Source organism: Mobula hypostoma, chromosome 2, assembly GCF_963921235.1.
Source record: "Mobula hypostoma chromosome 2, sMobHyp1.1, whole genome shotgun sequence".
Taxonomy (NCBI): domain Eukaryota; kingdom Metazoa; phylum Chordata; class Chondrichthyes; order Myliobatiformes; family Myliobatidae; genus Mobula; species Mobula hypostoma.
The window spans coordinates 194475351-194499610 of record NC_086098.1 but is presented as its reverse complement, the minus strand read 5'-3'; the positions used below and the strand labels follow the sequence as shown (position 1 = coordinate 194499610).

The 24260-nt window shown below is 39.8% G+C and overlaps 1 protein-coding gene across 5 annotated transcripts in view; it reads left to right on the top strand.

The window, feature by feature from the left end:
• Positions 1–2792: 2792 nt before the first annotated feature.
• The window catches only part of LOC134342774 (regulator of G-protein signaling 20-like), a 145429-nt gene continuing 123961 nt past the window's right edge, over positions 2793–24260 (top strand). For 2 of the 5 annotated variants that reach the window (XR_010017092.1, XM_063041334.1), the window contains exon 1: positions 5228–5454. Coding sequence is in view for 3 of the 5 variants with exons in the window: in XM_063041334.1 (XP_062897404.1) it covers positions 5344–5454 (111 nt within the window). In the remaining 2 variants the exon portion in view is untranslated. Of the gene's footprint in view, positions 2836–3433; positions 3453–5227; positions 5455–7371; positions 7394–24260 lie in introns of those variants that run through there. The other 3 variants (XM_063041335.1, XM_063041338.1, XM_063041336.1) reach the window with 3 other exon arrangements.

Below are 24260 nucleotides of genomic sequence, written 5' to 3'. Positions count from 1 at the left end.
TTTTATCTGCACCAAGCCACCCAGCTACAAATTGCTTGGTGGAATGGTTTATCCAGAGTCTAAAGAATGCACTGCGTGCAACGTCAGCAGAACATTCTTACAAACATTGAATCAGAGGCATGCCAATTTCCTCCTTGCATATTGTAATGCAGCACACACAGCCAGCAACTCATTAGCTATGCTGTTACTGGGTCGTCACTTGCGCTCATACTTGGATCTCCTCAAATTCAATCTTAGAAGGAGTATGCAGGACAAACAGCTAAGCCAAACTGAGGGCTTCTCAAACAAGGAGGTTCAATTCCTGGACAAGCAGTCATGGTGAGGAATAAAGTAAAAATCAAATGCAGGTACTTGGAAATATTTAGGAGAGAACTGGATCACCCTCCTGCACAGTGGAGATTGCATCTGATGTCATCAGGAGAAGACTCATCGATTAGTTGAGGAGATCAGAGTGAATTGTTACACAAGGGCCGTGTCTAGAGCTGTCAGAACCAGTTCCTGCAGCCCCAGAGTCAATTCCTACAGGCAGCATGAAGGAAGCCTCAGAACCTGAGATTGCTTCACAGTTGCAAATCTTACCTGCCAAGCCGAGTGATCCCCCTTGTCAGGAAAGACATTATGCCACATCAGTAAAAAAATCCTCTACAGTGAGTAAATCTTTAGGCCTGAGTGGGACAACTTAAAATATACTAAGCTGTGGATGTCTCTACAGTAGGTATAGTGTATGTGTGTGTCTGTATATATATGAATTATGTAAATAACAATGAATGCTCAAACTATATTTTTACAATATTACTCCAACATATATATGTTTGAGTAATATTGTAAATATATTGTTTGAGCATTCTTTGTTATTTACTTAATTCATTACAGGTTATATGTAAAAGTATGTGAATTGCATACATCATGACGCCACCACATCATTAATGCACACCTCACTAAAGTAAAGAACGAAGTAGACATGCATTATCTCCCAGCTCCATATTTTTCTTTCAATTAGTTTTTACGTTTTGGAGTTACAAAACTTAACACTCCCTACTCCTGGATTAATGAATGTGCAACAACACTCAAAGTTCAAGCCATTCAGGACAAAGCTGCCTGCTAGATTGATCCCTATCCACCACCAACATACAGTGGTTACACAGTGCATCATCTACCACATGGATTGCGGTAACTTAGCTTGACCACTCCAAGACTTAATCTACACTGAGGACAATACTAGATGGCATAGAAATACCACTAACTTCTGTCACACATCATCCTAAATTGAAAATATATTATGGTATTTTCAGCATAACTTAGCCTAATTCTGCAATTGCCTACCCAATAGTACTATGGGAATCATAAACACAAGAAAACCTGCAGATGCTGGTTATACAAAGCAACAGACAAGATGGTGGAGGAACTCAGCCGGTCAGGCAGCATCTATGGAAAACAGTAAACAGTCAATGTTTTGCACCAAGACTCTTCCCCGGGACTCACTGGGAGTCCTACAGGAATATCTCCTTCGGATTGAGCTGCAGCAGTTCAGAAAGGCAGTCCATTGGTATTTTCTGAAGGACAAAGTTCACCTTGCCAGTACAGTAGAGATCCTGAAGAGTGGGACAAAAAGATTCTCCAACCTGATTGGTTAAGGCATAATTGTTACTGTCTGTTAGTATTTTTCTGTAGAACTCCAGCATGACATTCTTTCTCTTCCTGTACGTCCCCACTTCCACATAATCATTACCCCCCCCTATCGAAGCACTTTTAACCAACACAAATGGGAGCCAATTCTTATTCACTACACAAAGCAAACATTGGAGTGAATCCTCTTTTAGAATTCACTTAAATGTGCTGACATTTTCATAGCATAAGTAAATCTGAGAATTAAAATGGTATGTGAAAGCAATCACAAGTCTAATATTAAAAGTTGATAGAGACTATACTTGTTCGCTTGTACAAACAGCTTTTTCATCATCCCTGAGGTCAATATTTATTTTTAACTTGGATTTTTCATGGTAAAATGAGTCTTGTTACAGAAACACTTAGGAAGCTCACGAGGCTAGCTGACTGTTTTGACAGGCTAAGATGTTCATCTCATTCATGAACCTTTACAGGAAGTAGAAAGTGTTGGAGATGTGCATTAGCTCAATTCAGATTTGCAGCTATCCAGATTGCATTCTAACCTATGATGTTTCATTTTTATTCGAGATGTCTTAGAATTATATTTCCTCTGTAAATATCAATTTTGATCTTCACACCAATCCTGTCGTAACCCTGCATGGCTATACTTACACTTTCACGATAATCTCAATTCACTAGCACATACATAATCTACCACATCTCTCTCACACAGTCACACACACAATAAAATCTTACATAAACAGCAACAACTCAATCGTTTCTCAATCACATTCTCATCCTGATTTGGAAATGTTCACGAGTCTTTCATATTGCTGGGTATAAGTACCAGAAATCTCTAACTAACGGCACTATTCACGTCCCTTCAGCAGTAGATCTGCAATAGTTCAAGCGGGTTACTCACTAGCTCTCAAATAGGAATGGACAATAAATTTGCCCTTGCCAGCAAACCCCAGAACCCAAAACATAACTTTAAAATCACAGCAAAAGCACAAATAGCACATCGCATACATTGACCCACAAATGACCTCCCATCCACATTATTTCACCTCATCCTGTCGCACTCATTTTCACAACCAGCAAGGCACGCTCACCCCACCCATCCTGTTACAGAGAGGGAGGTGCGGGGGGGGGGGAGAGAGGGAGAGAGAGAGAGAGAGAGACAGAGAGAGAGAGAGAGAGAGAAGAGAACGCGATAGTTGTTACCGAATGGTGAGTTCAAATTCCACCATGTTTCTTGGGAATTTCAGGCAATTAAATAAATCTGGAATACAACGTGTCGGTAAGAAATACAATGAAATCAAAAGTTTGTTTAAAGACTTTTTACTGGTGTGTGCCTTTCCACTGAATATATGAAGCAACAGGATGAGATGGAGGCATTACCATGCGCATAGAGGGTTTGGGTGCGGCTGCTAGTGTGTATGAGGGGTTACTTGTGCTCCACGAAGAACATTGATCATTATCAGTAAGTTTGATCCAGGTATGACGCCAGAAATGTCGATGTGCTAACTCTTAGCTGCCTTCTCTGTTCATGGACAATATTTAACTACTGATCATTACAAGCAACATCCGTATCCTGTGAACGACTGAAAGAAATTAAAGCCCCTCCACACACACAATGCTTAACGTCACCTAATGTACTCACATACAGCTATAATGCTGTATCTTTGCAATAACCACATTCCACAACTACACAACGTATTGAGCGTCTTCTCCCACAAGAACCTTTTCTCTTTCCGCTGCACATAATACTCCTCCCCACCCTCCGACACACATACGCACAAGTAGATCCTCCATCAGTCACCAATCTAACACAAACATATATCCAGGTATGTCGTAAACATATTTCTGTTTTCGCTTTCCAAACACACACGCGCGTTTGATTTTCTAATCATAAGACCGACCAAGAAAGTGGGAAAATAGCATTACGATTTAGCTCTGAAATATTTGGAGTATCGAATCGTCTTTGGTTAATTGGTTTCAGGGTTTTAACTGTGGTGTCTGGCGCCACCATCTGAGGGAAAAAAAGGCAAAAAAAAAGCACTTAGTTTGAAAATAAGGTTCTTTAACCATAAAGTGTATTTGCTAAGTACATTTGGGATTTAATTCAACTAATGCTTGTTCAGCTATGATAGAGAGAAAAAAACGAGGCCGGTATATTAACAAGAGAAAATCTGTAGATGCTAGAAATCCGAGCAACACACGTAAAATGTTCTGCCGAAGGGTTTCGGCTCGAAGCGTCAACTATACTCTCTTCCACAGATGCTGTCTGTCCTGCTGAGTTCTTCCAGCATTTTTTTGCGTGAGGCGGATACATTAGTGCCTTTTGAATGCACTTAGTTAGCCTAGAAATCAATTTTTAAACTTTATTGACTTGGAAGAACATATACAGTTTAAAAATAACACTTTATGTGTGAAAGGAGATTTTAAAATAAGAACGCAGGTACAGCTTATAGAAGTACTCAGCACAGAATAACCGATACATTCCGTGCTAATCGGAAACTACATGCATCTCTCTACTTGAATAACGTGCAACCATTATTTGCGAAGCAAAAGTACTTTTAAAAATAACAATTCCGAGAGATCAAATCGCCAGCACGCAACACTTGTTTGTTGATAATGGAAGCGGCTGTCCCCACAGCGCAGAAACTGGATTTTCCTCACCGTGTGAGCACAGCCATGTAAGCAGAATTAACAGTAAACTGGCTAAACTTTAAAAAATATCGATACAAAAGTATTGTGCTAACAATCCATTGTAAGCACACAAACTAATTAAATTCCGCGAGCATTTTCCTCAAACAAATTAAAACAGTAATACTTAGACATATAGATTCACTCATTTGGACCTGAAAGGATAACTGGTTATCTCTTAATAAATGCTTCTTAATCTACTACACTATTTCCAGCGTCGGCAGGAGCTAGTCTCTACCGCATTTGAAACAGACACTGGTAAAAAAGAACAATCACTTTACACACTGTTAGATTTAGGGGAAACAATAAACATCTACAATATATCCTTATCGTTTATTATATTGAGGGTTGATGCCATTTATAAATTGTTTGGCGAGGTATTTGACCTTTTTATGTTGATATAGACACGGAATTCCGATTAGTTCGTTCTGCCCAAATAAAGCAAATATATTCATAACGACATGTAAGGAAAAACAAATATTTAAATTCATCAATATTCAGTATCAGTAACGCTTGTTTCATTTAATATTCATTTTGATTATTTTTTAATTATATTTTGCCATCAAAGAGAAACTTTGCACACAATAGAAGTTGGGTGAAATCTAGCGTTCCAGTATTTCACATTTTCTGCTGTTTTTAGTTAAATTTGCTTTCACTTTGCTGGTACCCACAGCAGAATGTCAGTTGATGCTGAAATCAGCTGCGCCAGCAAACCGAAACCTTTCCTTCCTTAACATCTTAAAGAATTGCAATATTTCTCAGAACTGCAATAAACTAGTTCGTACGTTTACTTTTAAAAAAGGGAATTAAACTGACTTCGAGGGTGCACGAAACCTAGTTTAGGGCGTGGGTGATGCAAGCTTTACGCGAGGAAGTGCGGACACACCACAAGTTGCTGCGGTTTGACAGCAAGCGACCCCTCACCCCGTTCGTTCTTTCTCTCTCTCTCTCTCTCTCTCTCTCTCTCTCTCTCCCTCCCTTTGACGCGGAGCCGTACCAATTGCGAGTTAGTCCATAGAGTTGAGGCGCATGCGCAGCGGCTTCGTGCCAGCTGCCCTGGGTATCGATCCGAGACTTAAAGAAACGGATTGTGCTTTAGTAAAAGAAACGAGTGATACTACGAATTTTAATGAAAAATCCGTGAGTATTATCCTCATGGTTGTTCGCTGATCTGTTCGGGTGTGTTTTCTGGAGGGGACTTTTGCACGCACAGTGTAAGAGATGTATATGCTGCATAAGTCTTCCTTTTGTCGTGCGGCTCAATTCCACTCAATAGTAGCAGCAAATAATCTGTTCAGGCGTCTGTATGACCAGTTATAAAAATGATACTTCAAAGGAAAAGCCAAGCGCGGTGTTGTAGTGAACCTTTACCAGTTTTCTGATGATGTTGTGCTTCATGTAACATTTCTTGTGCTTTGTAACCTGGCATCGTGAAATGTTGAAGGCTCGCGTGTGCAGTTGCTCCGTGTTCGTGGACTGAAACAGCACCAATTTTTGGTTTGAAAATCGCGGCCATTTGCCATTCGCTGTAATTTTTTTTGCCCTCAGTTTTCTCAGTCTGACAACTGAAATTGACGAATCGACGTTGTGTCAAGTTACAGGGGGAACGCTTCGGATTGCTGAGTTGCTGCACTTTGCATGCTCTGAAGCTTTCTGCTCCCTGTTGCTTCTCGCTGCCGGAGTCCCACGCGCCTCCCGCACCCGAGCCGGGGCTGCAGACAGATGTAGGGAGGCGCACCCTCCCGCGCCTTTGGTTGTTGCTCGGTGTTAGGCACCGGGTGCTTCCCACACCTGTACACCCGCATCTGTCAAAGCAGCCCGCGTCTCGCATCTGTGGCCCCAGCTCCGTGTCAGGGAGTCCGCACCTCCTGCACCTGTGGCTACCGAGGTCCCTGCATGCCTCCCGCATCTGTTGTCCCAGCTCGGTGTCAGGAATCCCGCGCCACGCGCAGCTGTCGACATACGTGCCTCCCGTACCTGTGGCTGAGACTTGGTGGCGGAGACCCTGCGCGCCTCCCGCGTGAATGGTTGCGGGTCGATGTAGGGAACCTCGGCTGCAGGTCGGGGATTCAGACCACCCTCAGTAGACCCTTTTCGTCGCTTTTGCACCAGGCTCCGCAGCGCTTCTTGCACTTAATGCATTGGAGTACATTCGCACTACCCGTTCAATCTCTCGGATCGCGTGCTCCGCTTGCATCCTGAGCGACATGTCACAGGAGCGTTTTGAAGTGTCCATTTATAATCCGAATCGTCCCATGCTTGCTGCTGTAAAACGCAATTTTCCTTCATTTGCTGCAAATCAAATAAGCAGGTTGTGAAAAATGAGATTAATATATGCCAGCTAAAATATTATGCCTCGTAGGTGAAAACCTCAATAGAAATTATAGTTCTTCACTTAGATGCTGAAAAGATCCAACGCAGATTTATGATACAGTACTACAAATTCCTGTAGTATCGAGTGTTCTGTTTAGACAATCCTTCAAAATTGAGTATGATTGGTTTTAATAAGAGTTCTGAGATGACTACCTGTGCGGGAATTTCTTTAGGAATGGTGGTCGCTGCATACCAGCGACGAGAGGTCTATTCTGAAAAGATCCTGATCTTCAGTTGGGCCTCCTAGTTATTGAACCAACAAGGAGACTGGAGACCAGTCTGTGCAGATGAGCAAATATAAACAGACACTTGCGTCCACATCTTTTTCTTGGCACTCTGATTTCTTCCCCCTTTGAGCTCTCATTCCCCCCCATGTCCTTCTTACAATAACTGCCTTCTTCGGCTATATCCCCAGAAGCTCTCTAAGCTTCCTTCCCATTATTCACTATTAGCACCTACACTTTGCTCTCAGTGATCCTACCATCAGCCCAACCTGCCCCCACTGACCAGCTACTGATTGCTCACTCTGTTGACTGCTGCTATTCACCTTCCCCACCCCTGCATGCTCATAACTACTATCTTCATAAAGCCTGTGACCTAGCCTAGGACCTCAGAGCTTCCCTGTGAACAGGAGAATTTTCATTTGCCCATCCAGTGCAGCCATAAATTGGTGGACTTCTGTTTCCTGGTGTTCCATGGTTGGATGGTGAGTCCAGGGTGCTAATTTGCCAGCTGTAGCTGTTTTAAATACACATTCAACGTTTACTTGAGAACACTCTGGTAACCAGTATTGCGTCTGATTGTACAATATGGACTGCTATCAAGCATTCCCAAATGGTATATGCCATGTGTTGTATCCCTTTTTTAGGATTATTGTTGGTCTGATTGCTTCTTAATTGAATTGTAATTATAAATGCTCACAATGTGAGGATGAGATGAAAAGATATATATTGCAGATAATGGTTACTTTGCTTACCTTGGTGGGGTCGTAACACAGTGTCTATGGAGTGGATGTTTTCTCTTGCTTGGAAATCTTAGTGCTGAACTGGCTTCGTGACTGTAGATTCACTTTCTGGGACTCTGCAGTTCATGTTCTGTGTATTGTGTTTACTTTTTTATTAGTTGTATGATTGTTCTTTTATAGCATATTGGACATTTGTTAGTCTTTGTTGTGTGAGATTTTCATGGATTCTTTTGTGTTACTTTGTCTTGTGGCTGCCTGCGAAAAGGTGAATCTCAAGGTTGTATACTGTGTACATGCTTCCATAATAAATTTTGAACTTTGAAAATCTAGAAATAGTGGTCACTGTTTAAAATCAAGAAGTCACCTTTTCAAGACTCTGTAAAACTGCTCCTTCAATGTCAACGGAAGCAGTGGTTTTGAGTAGTTTTGAGGCAGGTTTAGATAGGTTCTTGATAAGCCACAGGGTGAAAGGTTATCCAACATAATAGTTTATCCGACATCTGACATAACAGTTTTGAGGTTGTAGTCTGATCAGTTAGGATGTTAATAAAAGGTGAAAATCAAAAACAAACTGCTGATGATATCAATCTGAAAATAAAAGCAGAAAATGCTGGAAACATTCAACAATTCAGGCAGCATCTGTGGAAAGAAAATCAGATTTAATATTTTAGGTTGCCGACATTTCATCTGCACTGGGAAAGTGTGTTGCATTTGGCATTCACAATGTTATCCCCCACACTGGAGAAACAAAATGCAGATTAGCTGACTGCTTTGTGGAACACCGTCACTCAGTCTGCAGTTTCCACTTACCTGTCACTTTAATTTTACATTCCACCACCACTCCGATCGATCTTGCCTCTGGGCACGTCAGATCCTTGGTGGTTCATTTTCAAAAACAGCTTCAGATAATTCACTCCCTCTGTTAATATTAAATTGGTCATTTCTGCCATAGGTCAGCCAGCTATCACCAAACTTGCAACTACATTGTGAAAGCTGCAACTTTCATTTGAAACGCAAACAACAGGAATTCTGCAGATGCTGGAAATTCAAGCAACACACATCAAAGTTGCTGGTGAACGCAGCAGGCCAGGCAGCATCTGTAGGAAGAGGTGCAGTCGACGTTTCAGGCCGAGACCCTTCATCAGGACTGCTGGTGAACGCAGCAGGCCAGGCAGCATCTGTAGGAAGAGGTGCAGTCAACGTTTCAGGCCGAGACCCTTCGTCAGGACGAAGGGTCTCGGCCTGAAACGTCGACTGCACCTCTTCCTACAGATGCTGCCTGGCCTGCTGCGTTCACCAGCAACTTTGATGTGTGTTGCATTTTCATTTGAAATGTTGAATTGTTTTTAAACTGAACAAAGAAGATCCCTTCATACTATCTTGGAGAAAAAGCAGTGTTATCTAATGTGTTGGGCAACAGTGAGACATGGATTCAAATATTGCTGACTGTGGAAGTTTTTTATGTGAAAATTAGTTACTTGTTTCTTACATTGCAATGGTGACTAAGCTTCAGAATAGCTTCATTAGCTGTTAGATGTTTTTGGTAATCAAATGATACGTAAACAGAAATCTGTTGATTTCTTTAGATGTGGCAAATCTAGCCTGCATTTTCCAAATGAGTACACAATATTTGCTAACTCTGTCTCCGCTAAAGAAACATATTAACTAAAAGTTGTTCCTTGTAACCAAAGACAATTATTGTCTCAGAAAAGCAGGAGGGATAACCAGTGTCACATGATCATGTTGGTCAATTCTGTAAAAAGTATTACAGCACTTGGGTGTAACAGCATTATGATGAAAGAGACACCAACTTCTTATTGGCAATGTTTCCAGAGACATAGAATTTCATTTCCACTATACTTTAAAATATTTTCTGTAAGTAGATTTGTTTTTTTTAATTTTCTATCTTGTAAGAACGAAAGATACTGATAGCATTGAGCAAAATGAAGGAAGTGCTGAGCCAGATATTCTGAGGAAACTGAAATAAAAGAAACTGAAAAGATTTTAGTGCATAAGCTATTTATAATATACAGTGCTCAAAGATTTGTACAAGCCAGCTTCTTCCATATAATATCCATTGTGTAGACAAAAATGATAGAACAAAGTTAAGAAGTCAATTTTAATTCAATTATCAGTACTTAGAAGTTAAAATATGTCTTTGGAATGAACATATCAGTTAATTTTCTTTAAAAGTGTTTAAATACTGCCTGACTTGTTAAATGTTGCTAGTATTTTTGTTTGGCTTTTCTTTTAGATTTCTAAGATCTGCCCTCCTTGTTTTGTATTGACATGATTTCATTTTTAACCAATTTCTTTTCACTTTATTAGCTTTTTGCTATAAAAATAATCAAAAGTCATGAAATATGTTGTTTTGCAGCTGCACATTGCAATACATAATAGTAAAAAAAACTAAATTACTCTAACAGAAGAAAAAAATAGTGGAGTAGTGTATATGGGTTCATTTTCCATTCAGAAATCTGGTGTGTGAAGGGAAGAAGCTGTTCCTGCAATGTTGAATGTGTGTGCAACAAGAAGAGAGCATGTGGTAAAGGTGGTAAGGATGCTTAATAATGGATGCCACCTTTTCTGAGGCATCGCCTTTTGAAGGTGTCCTTGATGTTGTGGAGGCTACTGCCCATGATAGAGCTGGTATTGGCAGCGTGAAAGCAAAAATGGACCTGTTTGTCATTTCAGATGTATAATCCATCATGTTAAATCATTTACATAATTTCTCCAACATAAAAATTTTATGTTTGATTGCACAATTTGTGTTGCAGCAGCTTTAGTCTCACTAGTAGGTTGTGTAATGCCTGAATCTCTCCATTGCTTATTTCTGACTAATCAAGAGGCTCGTTCATCTGAAGAAGAATTGATGTTATAAGAATTCCTTCTAGGATTGCAAGAAATCAGAACTTGTTGCATCTGATTAATATTGATTAAAATAATTATATCACTTCACTTTCAAGTTTTAGTATCTTTGGTAATTTATTGATTTAAAATGAATAACAAAATCATTTACAATATAAATCCCCTCTATATCCCATTGCTCCCTGTACTACTACATACTGGTCATCTTTCCTTTACCCCCTCCCCCCACCTCACTCCCCTCCCCCTCCTACCCCAGCTCAGAGCTGCAGGATCTCAACCTGAGATATTGACACATCCCTTTCATTTCCATGGATGCTGCCTGATCTCCTGAGTTTTTCCTGCAGTTTAATTTGTGTTCCATTTATAGCATAACTTTGCTGGAGTGAACTTCACATTACTTCATTACTTCAGCTCTGTTGATATTTTCTCAACTAAAAGTTCTCACCAAACATCCAACTTAATGCTAGAAATTATTCCTTAAAGTAGTTATTATTTTCTAAAACTTTCTGTAAAAATATGAAGTTAATTATTTAAAATAAACGCCTACGTAGTTCTTGGTTATATTTTTGTTACTACTCATTTGCAAATTTAGTCATATTAACTGATAAAATGAAGTATTAATATCTCACTGTTGTCACTGATGTCACATCTCGATAACGCAATAACAAATCAGTCAGAAACATGTTAGCTAAAGAAAATAAGTCTCAGTTTGAAACTTAGGTCACTTTTTCAAGAGTATTGAGATTGAGAGCATTTTAAGGGTTAAATTTCATAAAACATAGAACATAGAATAGTACAACACAGTACAGGCCCTTCGGCCCACATTGTTGTGCTGACCCTCAAACCCTGCCTCCCATATAACCCCCACCTTAAATTCCTCCATATACCTGTCTAGTAGTCTCTTAAATTTCACTAATGTATCTGCCTCCACCACTGATTCAGGCAGTGTATTCCACGCACCAACCACTCTCTGAGTGAAAAAACCTTCCTCTAATATCCCACTTGAACTTCCCACCCCTTACCTTAAAGCCATGTCCCGTTGTATTGAGCAGTGGTGCCCTGGGGAAGAGGCACTGGCTATCCACTCTTATCTGTTCCTCTTAATATCTTGTATACCTCTATCATGTCTCCTCTCATCCTCCTTCTCTCCAAAGAGTAAAGCCCTAGCTCCCTTAATCTCTGATCATAATGCATACTCTCTAAACCAGGCAGCATCCTGGTAAATCTCCTCTGTACCCTTTCCAATGCTTCCACATCCTTCCTATAGTGAGGCGACCAGAACTGGACACAATACTCCAAGTGTGGCCTAACCAGAGTTTTATAGAGCTGCGTCATTACATCGCAACTCTTAAACTCTATCCCTCGACTTATGAAAGCTAACACCCCATAAACTTTCTTAACTACTCTATCTACCTGTGAGGCAACTTTCAGGGATCTGTGGACATGTACCCCCAGATCCCTCTGCTCCTCCACACTACCAAGTATCCTGCCATTTACTTTGTACTCTGCCTTGGAGTTTGTCCTTCCAAAGTGTACCAGCTCACACTTCTCCGGGTTGAACTCCATCTGCCACTTCTCAGCCCACTTCTGCAACCTATCAGTGTCTCTCTGCAATCTTTGACAATCCTCTACACTATCTACAACACCACCAACCTTTGTGTCGTCTGCAAACTTGCCAAGCCACCCTTCTACCACTACATCCAGGTCGTTAATAAAAATCACGAAAAGTTGAGGTCCCAGAACTGATCCTTGTGGGACACCACTAATCACAATCCTCCAATCCGTATGTACTCCCTCTACCACGACCCTCTGCCTTCTGCAGGCAAGCCAATTTTGAATCCACCTGGTCAAACTTCCCTGGATCCCATGCCTTCTGACTTTCTGAATAAGCCTACTGTGTGGAACCTTGTCAAATGCCTTACTAAAATACATATAGATCACATCTAGTGCACAACCCTCATCGATATGCCTGGTCACCTCCCCAAAGAACTCTATCAGGCTTGTTGGACACGATCTGCCCTTCACAAAGCCATGCTGACTGTCCTTGATCAGACCATGATTCTCTAAATGCCCATAGATCCTAAGTCTAAGGATCTTTTCCAACAGCTTTCCTACCACAGACATAAGGCTCACTGGTCTATAATTACCCGGACTATCCCTACTACCTTTTTTGAACAAAGGTAGTGAACCTCGGGAATTTCGGAGTGAACCTTGGGAATTTAAGTTATAATGATGAAATGTGAGACAAAGAAAGAGATGCACAGTTCTTTGATGTTGTAGGGTCTTGGAGAGATTATAGAAATGGGAAAATGGGAATTGGTTTATTATTGTCACATGTAGTACATCAAGGTGGTTCAAGGGAAAAGAATAATTCAATGCAGAATGTAGAGAATATAAAGTGCAATGCAGGCAGACAGTAAAGTGCAAACCCAAGTAGAGGTATATTGTGAGGTCAAGAGTCCATCCTGTTGTACCAGAGTGCCATTCAATCTTCCTCTAACAGCGATATAGAAGCTGTCCTTGGGCCTGATGGTACATGCTTTCATGTATCTTCTGCCCAAGGGAGGGAGGAAGAACAGCGAATTCCCAGGGTGGAGGATTTTCTTGATTAGTTTGGCTGCCTTTCCGATGAAGGAAGAAGTATAGATATGGATATCAAGAAATTATTTTAATAGATGGATAAACATTTTGAATTGAGAATTTGGTGCAGCCGGAAGTTAATATAAATTATGGACAGTTAGTGCAGGATATGGCGCTGACCAGATTTTTGGTTGGGCTGAAGTTTACAGAGACTGGATTTACAATCATATAGTTATTACAAGTTCTCTAAGCAGTAGACTAGATTAATTTAGTTTACTTGTCAATGTATCAATTTTAATTGTTTCTTTGAGAAATACAGTACTGATATTTTTGTAACAAAAGTGGAAATCAATTTCACAACTATTTATTATTTGTGATTTTGATCCAGCTCATGGGATGCATTTAGCATTTTCATTGTAAATAATCAATTTATTGCAAAATGCTTGATTTTTTAAAATTTTAACTGCCCAATTGCAATTCAAAGTCAACGCAGATGATATACTAATTGTTAATTGTTGTGTTATCCTATTTGCTTTGGTTTTATTGTTTACACAAGCAAGATAAAACACCTTGAAATACAAAAAAAAAGTGATTTAGCACAGAATTTAGGAAGTGTTTTGGGAGAAATAAAAAAAACACTAATTTCAATGTCCAGATAAAGTTGACCTCAAAACATCTAGTAGTTTTATTTATAGCCAAGATTGTAGAATTACAAGTTATTATGAATTGCAGCAGGAATCGTTCACCGTTGCCTTTAAAGACTTTGTACATTCTCTTCGTGGCAGTGTGGGTTTCCTCTGGGTGCTCCGGTTTCCTCCCACAGTCTAAAGATGTGTCATTTGGTAGGTTAATTGTACGTTGTAAATTGTCCTGTGATTAGCTTAGGGTTAAATGGGGTGGGGGGTTGTTGCGCAGCACAGCTCAAAGGGTTGGAAGGACCTATTCTATGCTGTATCTCAATAAATAAAAAATATAAACTTGCATTTATACAAAAAGATTAAAGCAGAAAATTATCCAAAGCGAGTTTGCAAAGAGATGGTATTTAATCGTGGTCTGGAAGTGCATAAGACCCAGACTGAATGTGGTAGGTAAAGATGCAACTGCTAATGATGTAACAGTTGAAAGTGAATTTATTAACAGAAAAGTCAGAGGATCAGAAAGTCATAAAGGAGTACAAAAGGAGGTTGGTGCAAACTTCATGGAACACCAGAAGTCAAAATTGAAACCATGTGACTGGATTTTTGAGACAATTGCTCTGGTAGCATTGACACCATGGAACTTGATAGACCATGTATAAAGATATAAAGAAATACTGGTGGCTACAGATTATTAGTAAAGCTCAGCACCAGTGTCTGTGTTTGTGGTTGAGATGTGTGGTCATCTCAGATGTACACTAAGTTATCTTAACTCCATTCACGTTAATTCCTGTTCCCGCATTGATTTGTCTGATCTTGGCTTTTCCACTAACAGGATAATTGCTAATTAGTTTATTATTGTCGTATGTACTGAGATACAGTAAAAATTGCTTTACGTGCCATCCATAGAGATAATTTCAAAATAGAGTCTTTCAAATAAGTTATCAGGAAAGTTGTTGAGGCAAGGCAGTGGATGTTGACTGGATGGACTTTAGCAAGGCATTTGACAAGGTCCCGTTTGGGAGATTGGTCAAGAAGGTTCAGTCGCTTGGCATTCAAGATGAGGTAGTAAATTGGATTAGACTTTGGTTTCGTGGGAGAAGCCAGGGAATGGAGGCCTTTAACCAGTGGACTGCTGCGGGGTTCAGTGCTGAATCCGTTGTTGTTGTTAGCTATATCAATGATCTGAATAAGAATGTGGTTAACTGGATTAGCAGATTTGCAGATGACACCAAGATTGGGGGTGTAATGGACAGTGAGGAAGGCTATCGTGGCTTGCAGTACAATCTGGACCAGCTGGAAAAATGGGCTGAAAAATGGCAGATAGAATTTAATGCAGACACATGCGAGGTGTTGCATTGGTGGAACCAACCTGGGTAGGTCTTACACAGTGAATGGTAGGGCACTGAGGAGTGTGGGAATATAGGTCCATAATTCATTGAAAATGAATAGGGTTGATTGGGTTGTAAACAAAGCTTTTGGCACATTGGCCTTCATAAATTAAGAGTACTGAGTACAGGAGATGGTATGTTTTGTTAAAGTTGTATAAGACATTGATGAGGCCTAATTTGGAGTATTGTGTGTAGTTTTGCTCACCTGCCTATAGGAAAGATGTAAATAAGATTGAAAGCATATAGAGAAGATTTAAAAGGATGTTGCTGGGTCTGGAGGATCTGAGTTATATAGAAATATTGAATAAGATGGGACTTTATTCCTTGGAATGTAGAAGATTGAGAGGGGAGTTGATAGAGGTAAACAAAATTAGGAGGTTCAGGGGGTTCAGCTCATGGATAACAACACAGACTGGTCGAACAAAACTGTTACGGAAACAGCAATGAACAATCCTTCTACATCTGTGTGTGACAGTATTCCTGAGGCTCTACCCAGGACTTGCATGACTGACAGTAAACTGAGAGAAAGCTACTGATGCAAGGAAGGAAGCTGTTTATGTCACCAGAGATAGAGTGCCTTCATTACTGCTCTAAATGGCAGCAGTGTAATGGGCAGAAGAAGGATACAAAATTATGAAGGGTTTGAAATCATGAGACTTCATTTCATGTCATCAGCAAACTTGGAAATTTTATACTAATTCCAGCCACTGTTGCTTCGTTGAAGGTTAGATTTCAAGCTGGAGATACTTCCTAGCCAAGTGTTTACATCTTCCCACATGGCACAGGATGGACATGCCTTTTTATTGAGCTGCTGTGCTTTACAGAATAGAAATTTGTCAAAAAAAATGAGCACCAGCTACTCTGAAAGCTACATCACTTTCAGGTTAGGGTTGATGTTGAGTATCTGCTACTGACTTGGTTCAGCATTGTTCCAATTTATCAAAGCTTCTTTTTTCCCACCAAAAACACAGTTTGAGGATTAGAGTTTGAGGCCCTCTGACGATCATTGTGCTCAAACCGCAACCCATATTTCTAATCACCTCTTGATTATAGATACTCAACAATTTCTTTGGTTCCAGTTCTAACTCTGTGTGTGTGTGTGTGTGTGTGTGTGTGTGTGTGTGTGTGTGTGTGTGTGTGGAGAGGGAACAGAAGATACTCCTGCAGACAGAATACCCTAAATCACTGTACAGATAGTGGCAGATTCTCCTTCTTGATCCACTTTAGCTATTAAGTTGGGTTTCATGGTGTCAGTCAGGTTTCTATGACTAAATCTTTCTCTTCCTCTGTATTGTTGAACCACACATAAGGCAGATGCAATGCTCGCATTCATTTCAAGAGGACTAGAATATAAAAGGAAGGGTATAATGCTACCAACACACACAAAATGCTAGAAGAACTCAGCAGGCCTGGCAGCATCTATGGAAAAGAGTACAGTCAATGTTTTGGGCCATTACTGGAAGTTTGAGAAATCACACTTCCAAGGATATAACTCTGAAGCTTTATAAGGTATTGGTCAAACTACATTTGGAGTATTATGAGCAGTTTTGGGCTCCTGATCCAAGAAACGATGTGCTAGTATTAGAGAGGCTATTAAGAGCAGAATGGGGCTGTTTGGCCCGTTGAGTCTGCACTGCCATTCCATTATGCTGATCTATCATCCTTCTCAACCCCATTCTCCTGCCTTTTCCTTGTAACCTTTGACACCCTAACTAATCAAGAACGTATCAATCTTCGCTAAAAGCAGGTCCAAAAGAGGTATATAAGATGCTGGGAATGAAAGAGTTAACGTGTGAAGTGTTTGATGGCTCTGGGCCTGTACTCACTGGAGTTTAGAAAAATAAGAGTTGATTTCATTGAAACTTAGCAAATATTGAAAGGTATGTACAGAATAGATGTGAAGAGGATATTTCCAGTAGTGAGAGAGTCTGGGACCAGAGAGCACAGCCTCAATACATACAGTAAGCACATTCCTTTGGAACAGAGAAGATACCACTAGTGATATCCATCAACTGCTCTAAATTCACTGGAAAGATAAGCTAACCAACATCAGTTCCCTATACCAGACCTCAATCCTTGCTTTTGAGCTCTTAGTTGTGCTCAGTTTGTTTTGTTTTAGAGACTTTATTGTTAATGTGCCTGACCCTAAACTTCTGGGGACAAGTTCTGTTCCAAGTTCTGTGGAAGAGAATATCATGCAGATGTTTTAAATGGTTCTAGGATGTGCACAAGGTGTTCTTGATAGAAAGCAGTACGCCATTAACTCTGAAGAATCTCGGGACAAAAATCAACTGAAGTTGAGAACTGCAGTAGGCTAGATAAAGGCCTGACTTAAATTAGTCCATAGATAGGACGAACAGCAGTGTACATAAGTATTCTTTTTTTGAGTTGATGCTTTGGGTCACCATACTACTTGTGACATCTTTGTTCATGAGATGTTATAATGAAATCCTGCATCTTATAAGTGAAAGAGATATAATGTTTTGTAAGACAAATGGAACATAAAAACAGACTTAAGCTCTTGTCCGTGGAGATAAAGGGTGGTTGCCAGTACCAATGAGCATTGTTTCTTGACACTAAGCTATGATCTGGAAGTAGTATATCCAATCAGTTGGTAACGGTGGCTTTTGTGGTCTCAAATGGTGGAGTGTTTGTTGTTCTTGCACCCAGTCTGGGAATGGTGACCCCACAACAACATGAATTGTCTGTCTTCCCTGAAAAGCATCAGACAGTTATGACACTAACAACTTGTACAGGAGGGATTTCCCATCAGAGGAGGAGTAATACGTTTATGGTAAAGGAGTAAACTGCAAACTTCACTGCATGTGTGATTACGGTAAGACCGGATATCAATATGGTCATGGACAATGAGCTATGCTGTCAATAACAAAAAGACATCTCAGAGATTTCTATGACTAGTTCCTCAATTGAACAAAATTATCGGAGGTGTAAAAGTCCTTAAGGTGGCAGATTAGGAAGAAGAGCAGTGGTATTTCAAGTTTATTTTAATTTTCATTTCCGTTCCTTTCTTTCTCCCACTGCGCATTCAGCCACAATGATGTTTTGAAGTGGTGAAAAATGCCTTTTGCCTGAGGTTTAATGCTAAAACCTCTGGTATCTTGTGGTTGAACAACTAGAACTGGTAAGCTCTCTTGGTCATGCAAACAGTGAGCACATCAGAAATCTTGATCATCTTACAATTTCTGCTTCCCAGTCAAATCAGGTCTGCCACAATCAATAATTGCCTCCTGTTTGGTCAGCACACTACTTTTCATTATTCCTGTCTTAATTAGACATGCTTACACTTTTGGGTTGAGTCACATATCATGATCTTGAATGGATAGAATATTGAGTGTACTTTGTACTCTTCCCAAAGAGCAGAGCAACATTTGCAATATAATGGTCAGACTGACAATTGGTAATTGTGATACTAGTGAATATGGAGGGTCAAATACTTGATTGACAACCAGCTACATCTACAGTCTTGATTTTCAGTGACCATTACCGCAATATGGAAGGTGTAGATTCAATGACAACAGGTCCTTCTATGAAATAGACGAGAAAAACTGCAGATGCTGGAAATCCAAACAACACATACAAGAATATCAATGATGAATTAAGCAAGATCCAAAGTTTCAGGCCGAAACTCTTCATCAGCATGGAGAAGAGTAAACAGTTGACATTTCAGGCCAAGATCTTCCCAAAACATCGACTGTTTACTCTTTTCCATAGATGCTGCCTGGCCTGCTGAGTTCCTCTAGCATTTTGTGTGTGTTCCTTCTAAAACATGATTGGGCTTACCATAAGATGGATTGTGATGTGCAAATTCCCAAGTTTAGTCAGAAACTTACTGTAATTCATTGCTGTTCAGTTCAGAATGGGTTGAGAGTGCAGCCTATTGATTGCCAATGGATTATATGTAAATTAATCAAAAGTTGTTTCTTAAACGACTCTTCATCCAAACTACTGATGTATTTACATTAGTGGCCTCTTAGGTGAAATGATAGCACTTTTACAACTAATGACTGAATTGACCGGTTGTTTCCATGAGTCCTTTTTTAAGCTTGGGCAAACTGAACAGCTGTGTCTGTATGCTCTGTTGTCAGACAATTGGATGTAATATTTCGCATGTGATCCTGTTGAAAATATGGCTGCAGAAGGCATGGACCTAATATGATGATTGATATACTGAAGATAAACACAGAGCTTGTTTGTGTCATTTTCATGCACATGGCTTCAAAATCAAAACAGAAATCTTTAGAAGTAATTTGGCAAGATGTGTTTAGTGCAAACCTGAAGAATGACTTGATCTAAACAGTGAAAACGTTGGTTTGAAAAAGTGATGGCATTCTACACATTCCACAACAGGAAAGATACATCAGCCGGGCTGTAATGAGTCCAATTCCACTACTGAGACTCTATCATTCCTACGGATAATTGTCACAAAAATCAGACACTGCTCCTCTAGCTGTTAAAGATGTGAATCGGCACACAGAATTATAGTCAGCCACAGGATAGTTACCTTCAGACTTTAAAGCTAAAACAGATAGCTACTGTACTAATAGCTCATATCATGTTGATCTGACTTTTGAGTTGTTGAATGTTCTGTTCTTGTTTCTCATTTAGCTTATGCTGCTCAAAGATCATTAACTTTAGAACTTCCTTAGTTGATCATTGATACTCTTGTATTTGGTTTTCAATTAGTACTGCCATCTCTTCCAATGAACATGTCTCAGATTGAGCTAATATTTTATGTCTAAACTTCTACATAAGAACAGAAGAAATAGAAGCAGGTGTAAGCCAATTGGCTCCTGATTTTTTTTTATCTCAGTACCACTATTCTGTACTAACCTCATTGCCCTCGATTCCTTTATTATTTAAAAAAAAGAATGTTTGTATTGAATATTGAATATGGTCAGTATCTAACCCTCCATACCTTCCTCTTGCTATGTACTGGGTCCTTTTCTTTGAGTTTAGAAGGAGAAATGATTTCAGTGCAATGTATAAAACTCTTCCAGCTTTTCACAGTGTAGGTGCAGGGATGAAATTTCCTCTGGGTGCTTTGATTACAACCAGCGGTTTCAATCTGAAAGAGATCTAGACTGAATTTACTTTATGAATGAGCCAGGGTGATTTTCTCCGATGTTCCTCTTGTGATTGCAAGGCTGTGTCGGACATTGATAATGTAAGATGCCACAGGCCTGTTTCTCTTGTTTGGTGGAAGGCAGGTGACGAAGCTGCATAGCCTTGGTTGTAGTGAGGACTAGGCCTTAAGCCGCAGGCTTGCCTGCTGCTGCAGTCCAGGTGAGGAGATGCCGGAGGCAGTGCAGCGTGGCATCCGTGGTCAGTTAGAGACTGGCCTCCCTGTCAGAGCTGCCCTTCCGTGTTTGAACGGTGAAATGGATTGGGTGTGTCTGTGCACTGCAGGTACACCGTACCATCAATTTGTGGGATATGTTGACAGGGTCTTGGACTATATATGTGTTTTTTTGTGTAACTATGTTGTTTTGCTCACTACTTTGAACGTGCTGTGTATGTTTTGTGCCTTGGCCCCAGAGGAGCGCCGTTTCGTTGGACTGTATCTATGTATTATGGTTGAATGATAATTCTTGATTTGATTTGATTTGAATGAGAAGAACCTGGAGATTAGTGAGTTCTCTATCGAATTTGGATTTGAAGGCTTATTCGTGAAATATATTCCAACCAGGAAAACATTGATTTTTGGATACTCACAGAATAAGTGTCACTACATTTGGATATGGTGAAAGACACTGAAGCAGGTCAGTAGTTCACAGAATTAATGTGAACAGAGCTAGAGAGAAAAGAAAACAATAAACATTAGGCCAAATAGGGCTGTTAACTAAAACTTTCAAATGGAAAATGAAGCCAACACTGAGACTGAAAGGAATAACTAAATATAAAGCAAATACTGCTCGTCTTCAGATTCCATTGACTTGACAGTCCAATTTTCTTAGGCAAGACTGAATGCAAGCAGGCAGCGAAGCTGTGCTTTGCTCAAGTCTCGACAAGGACTACAACAAAACAAAAGGAATTAAATACCATCACAATGAAATAATAATTGGCTGACACGTGCATATTCACGAGTGCAATTGCCATATCTGTGGTTCTGCTGAATCCATGGTTGTGACAATAAGTAGTAGTCAAAAGTGGCACTTTGGTAAAAATATAATAACGATCGTAGTTTATGGGAAACAAGGAATCAAATGGATTATTCTTGCCTCTTTTCCTTACATTCTCATATACTATGTAAGTCAACTGTGAGACCAGGTGACTGACCTGTGGCAGGAAATTTTGGATTGTTGTTATTCATGCAAAGATATTTGCAAGGAATTCTGGACCAGTATTATTTGAAAAGTGTGGATGGGGAAAAAGTATCTCTCTTGTCAACCACATGTTTCTTTATATTATTAATTACATAACAATATTATACTGTTAGATCTTGCATATATCTAATGGCATTTTAACTTGTGCGTGGTTATTGGAGAATGTGTTGTGATGTCTTATTGCCTTAGGAATACTAGTGGGTATGTACCTCTGTATCTAAATTCAGCTATAAGTGTATAGTGTACTAAAATGCTTAAGTAATTTCCTTTCAAAACACATTAGCTTGGCAAATACTGTACTGGTTGCCAATGAAACATTTTTTATCCTATTTATTGCAGAAAGAGGCACTTTGGTCCATCATGTTTATAACACCTATGAAGCACCTATCTTTAGGTTCAGTGTCATATGTTGGGTATTCTATAGGAGGAATGATAAATACATGGGCTGTATGGAGACAAAGCCCTATCTTCATACAATTGTGCTAAACAGGTTAGGGATTCAGGGCAGATCAAGTGATTCAAAAGTAGGCATCCATGTATTGTTGTGGATTGTTGGCATTGTGGAGTTTTCTCAATTATGATTTTTAACCAAGTACTCTCGATATATCTCTTTTGCAATCTGATGCAACTGTCCCCTCAAAGATAGCAAAACAGAAAAACTGGTCATTAACTTCAGGAATGATAGTGGTGTACGTATTTCTGTTTATACCAATAGTGATGAGGTCAACAGGGTTGAGAGTGTCAAGTCCATGTAAGTGAACATCACGAATAGCCTGCCCTGATCTAACCATGTATACACCATGGCCAAACTCACCAGCATCTCTACTTCCTTAGGAGGCTAAAGAAATTTGGCATTTCCCTTTTGACCCTCAGCATTTTTTATTAATGTGCCCTAGAAATTATCCTAACTGGATGCATTGCAGCTTAGTATGGCCACTGCACTGTCTGAGACTGCAGAGAGCTGTGGACCCAGCTCAGCACATCTCAAAAACCAGTCTCTCCTCCGTGAACTCCGTCTGTATTTCTCACTGCCGTGGTAATGCAGCCAGCATAATCAGGACCTCACCTGCCTAGAACATTCTCTATTCTCCACCCTCCCATCGGGAAGACGATACAAAAGTCTGAAAGCAGGATCCGCAAGGCTCAAGGACAGCTTCTATCCCAATGTTATAAAACTACTGCATGGTACCCTAGTATGATAAGATTCTACTTTGTTATGACCTTCTACCTTAGTGTCTACCTGCACTGTACTTTGTAACCGTAACACCTTATTCTGCATTCTGTTACTGTTTTACCTTATGCTATGTCAGTATATTGTTGTACTGAATTGATTCGTATGAACAGTATGCAATGTAACTTCTTCACTGTACTTAGCTACATGTGGCAATAGTAAACCAAAGCAGTGTGTTCCTACATCAAAAATAGGTTTTTGATCTAGCCTTTGCATTCCCCAAAATGATTTGCCAGTCTGTCTTTTCTACAACACTACATGGTTGCCAAATTTGCATGTCATAGATAGGGCAAAGCAATTCCACAATCAATAAATCAGTCCTGCCATTTCCGGTTGTAGTTGGCAGCAGAGGGTTATGAGGCAAAGGAGGTTGCATCACTACTGATAGCTGAATTTATGTCAGAATGCACATGAAGTATTTAAAGCCATTTTTGCCAGCAGAGATGAATGGATGAACAACAATGTCCATTCCCATGGCCCTCGCCAGTTGTCAGCTGACTTGTTTCGCTGCATCTAATGTAAAGAAACAGCTGAGTACAATAAAGGCGATGGAACCAGAAAACATTCTGGCTCTAAGGCACCGATGGTTTAAGACTAGCCATGTTATTAGTGAAATTGTTCCAGTGAGTGCATCTACTTGATGACAAAATGGGAATGACCCACTTGGTCCATAAAATGTAAGATAAAACCCAGCCTCTGGCTACTTAAAACCAAGCATCAGGCTACTTACAATGTTCAGTAGATTGTATAAGGGAGTGTTGGCATTGTTAATAACTAGTTTAGTCATGAATTAGGGTTCTAAATTATATCTATCTACGGGAAAATATTCTGTGGTTATTGAGTTGGGACACCCAGATCTCTCAGAAAACCAACATTTAATCTTCCAACAAGATAACAACTTGTTCTCCTTCACCTATCCCACTATCTACATACATTCTCTAATAATTGTAATACATCTGGCATTGCTGTTTCATAATTTGTTGGATTATTGTGGACATAGTGCCTGGCGATTAAAAAGAAAGGTGCTTTAAACCCTCCTGCTGAAGGTTTTTGGCCTGAAATGCCAACTGTACTTTTTTCCATAGATACTACCTGCTGAGTTCCTCCAGCATTTTGTGTGTGTTGCTCACAGTTCCAGCATCTGCAGATTTTCTCTTGTTTTTAAAAAGTATTTCGTCTGTAAAGGAACTGGAAGGATTAAGTACTGATGTGAAATTCTGTATTGGCTTACTGGAGAGCACATTGCAAGTGTATATTAGGGCAAAATTAAAATGAGAGTAAACTATGAACTGGAAACACTTTTTCAGCTCAAAATAAATGCAGATATTTTTGTTGTTTTTCTTCTGTCATTAATGATTGCACATTATTGCAATGTAACAGTCAGTCTGGACTGTACGGTATGACAAAGTATTACTTATAATTTTGTTGATTTGACTGAGAAAGAACAAAACAGTTGTTTTTTGAAATACTTTGCACAGGTGTTTGCACAGCAACCAAATGCATCAACTCTTTCAACAGATGAGAGAGAGGGAGAGGAAGAGGGAGAGAGAGAGAGAGAGA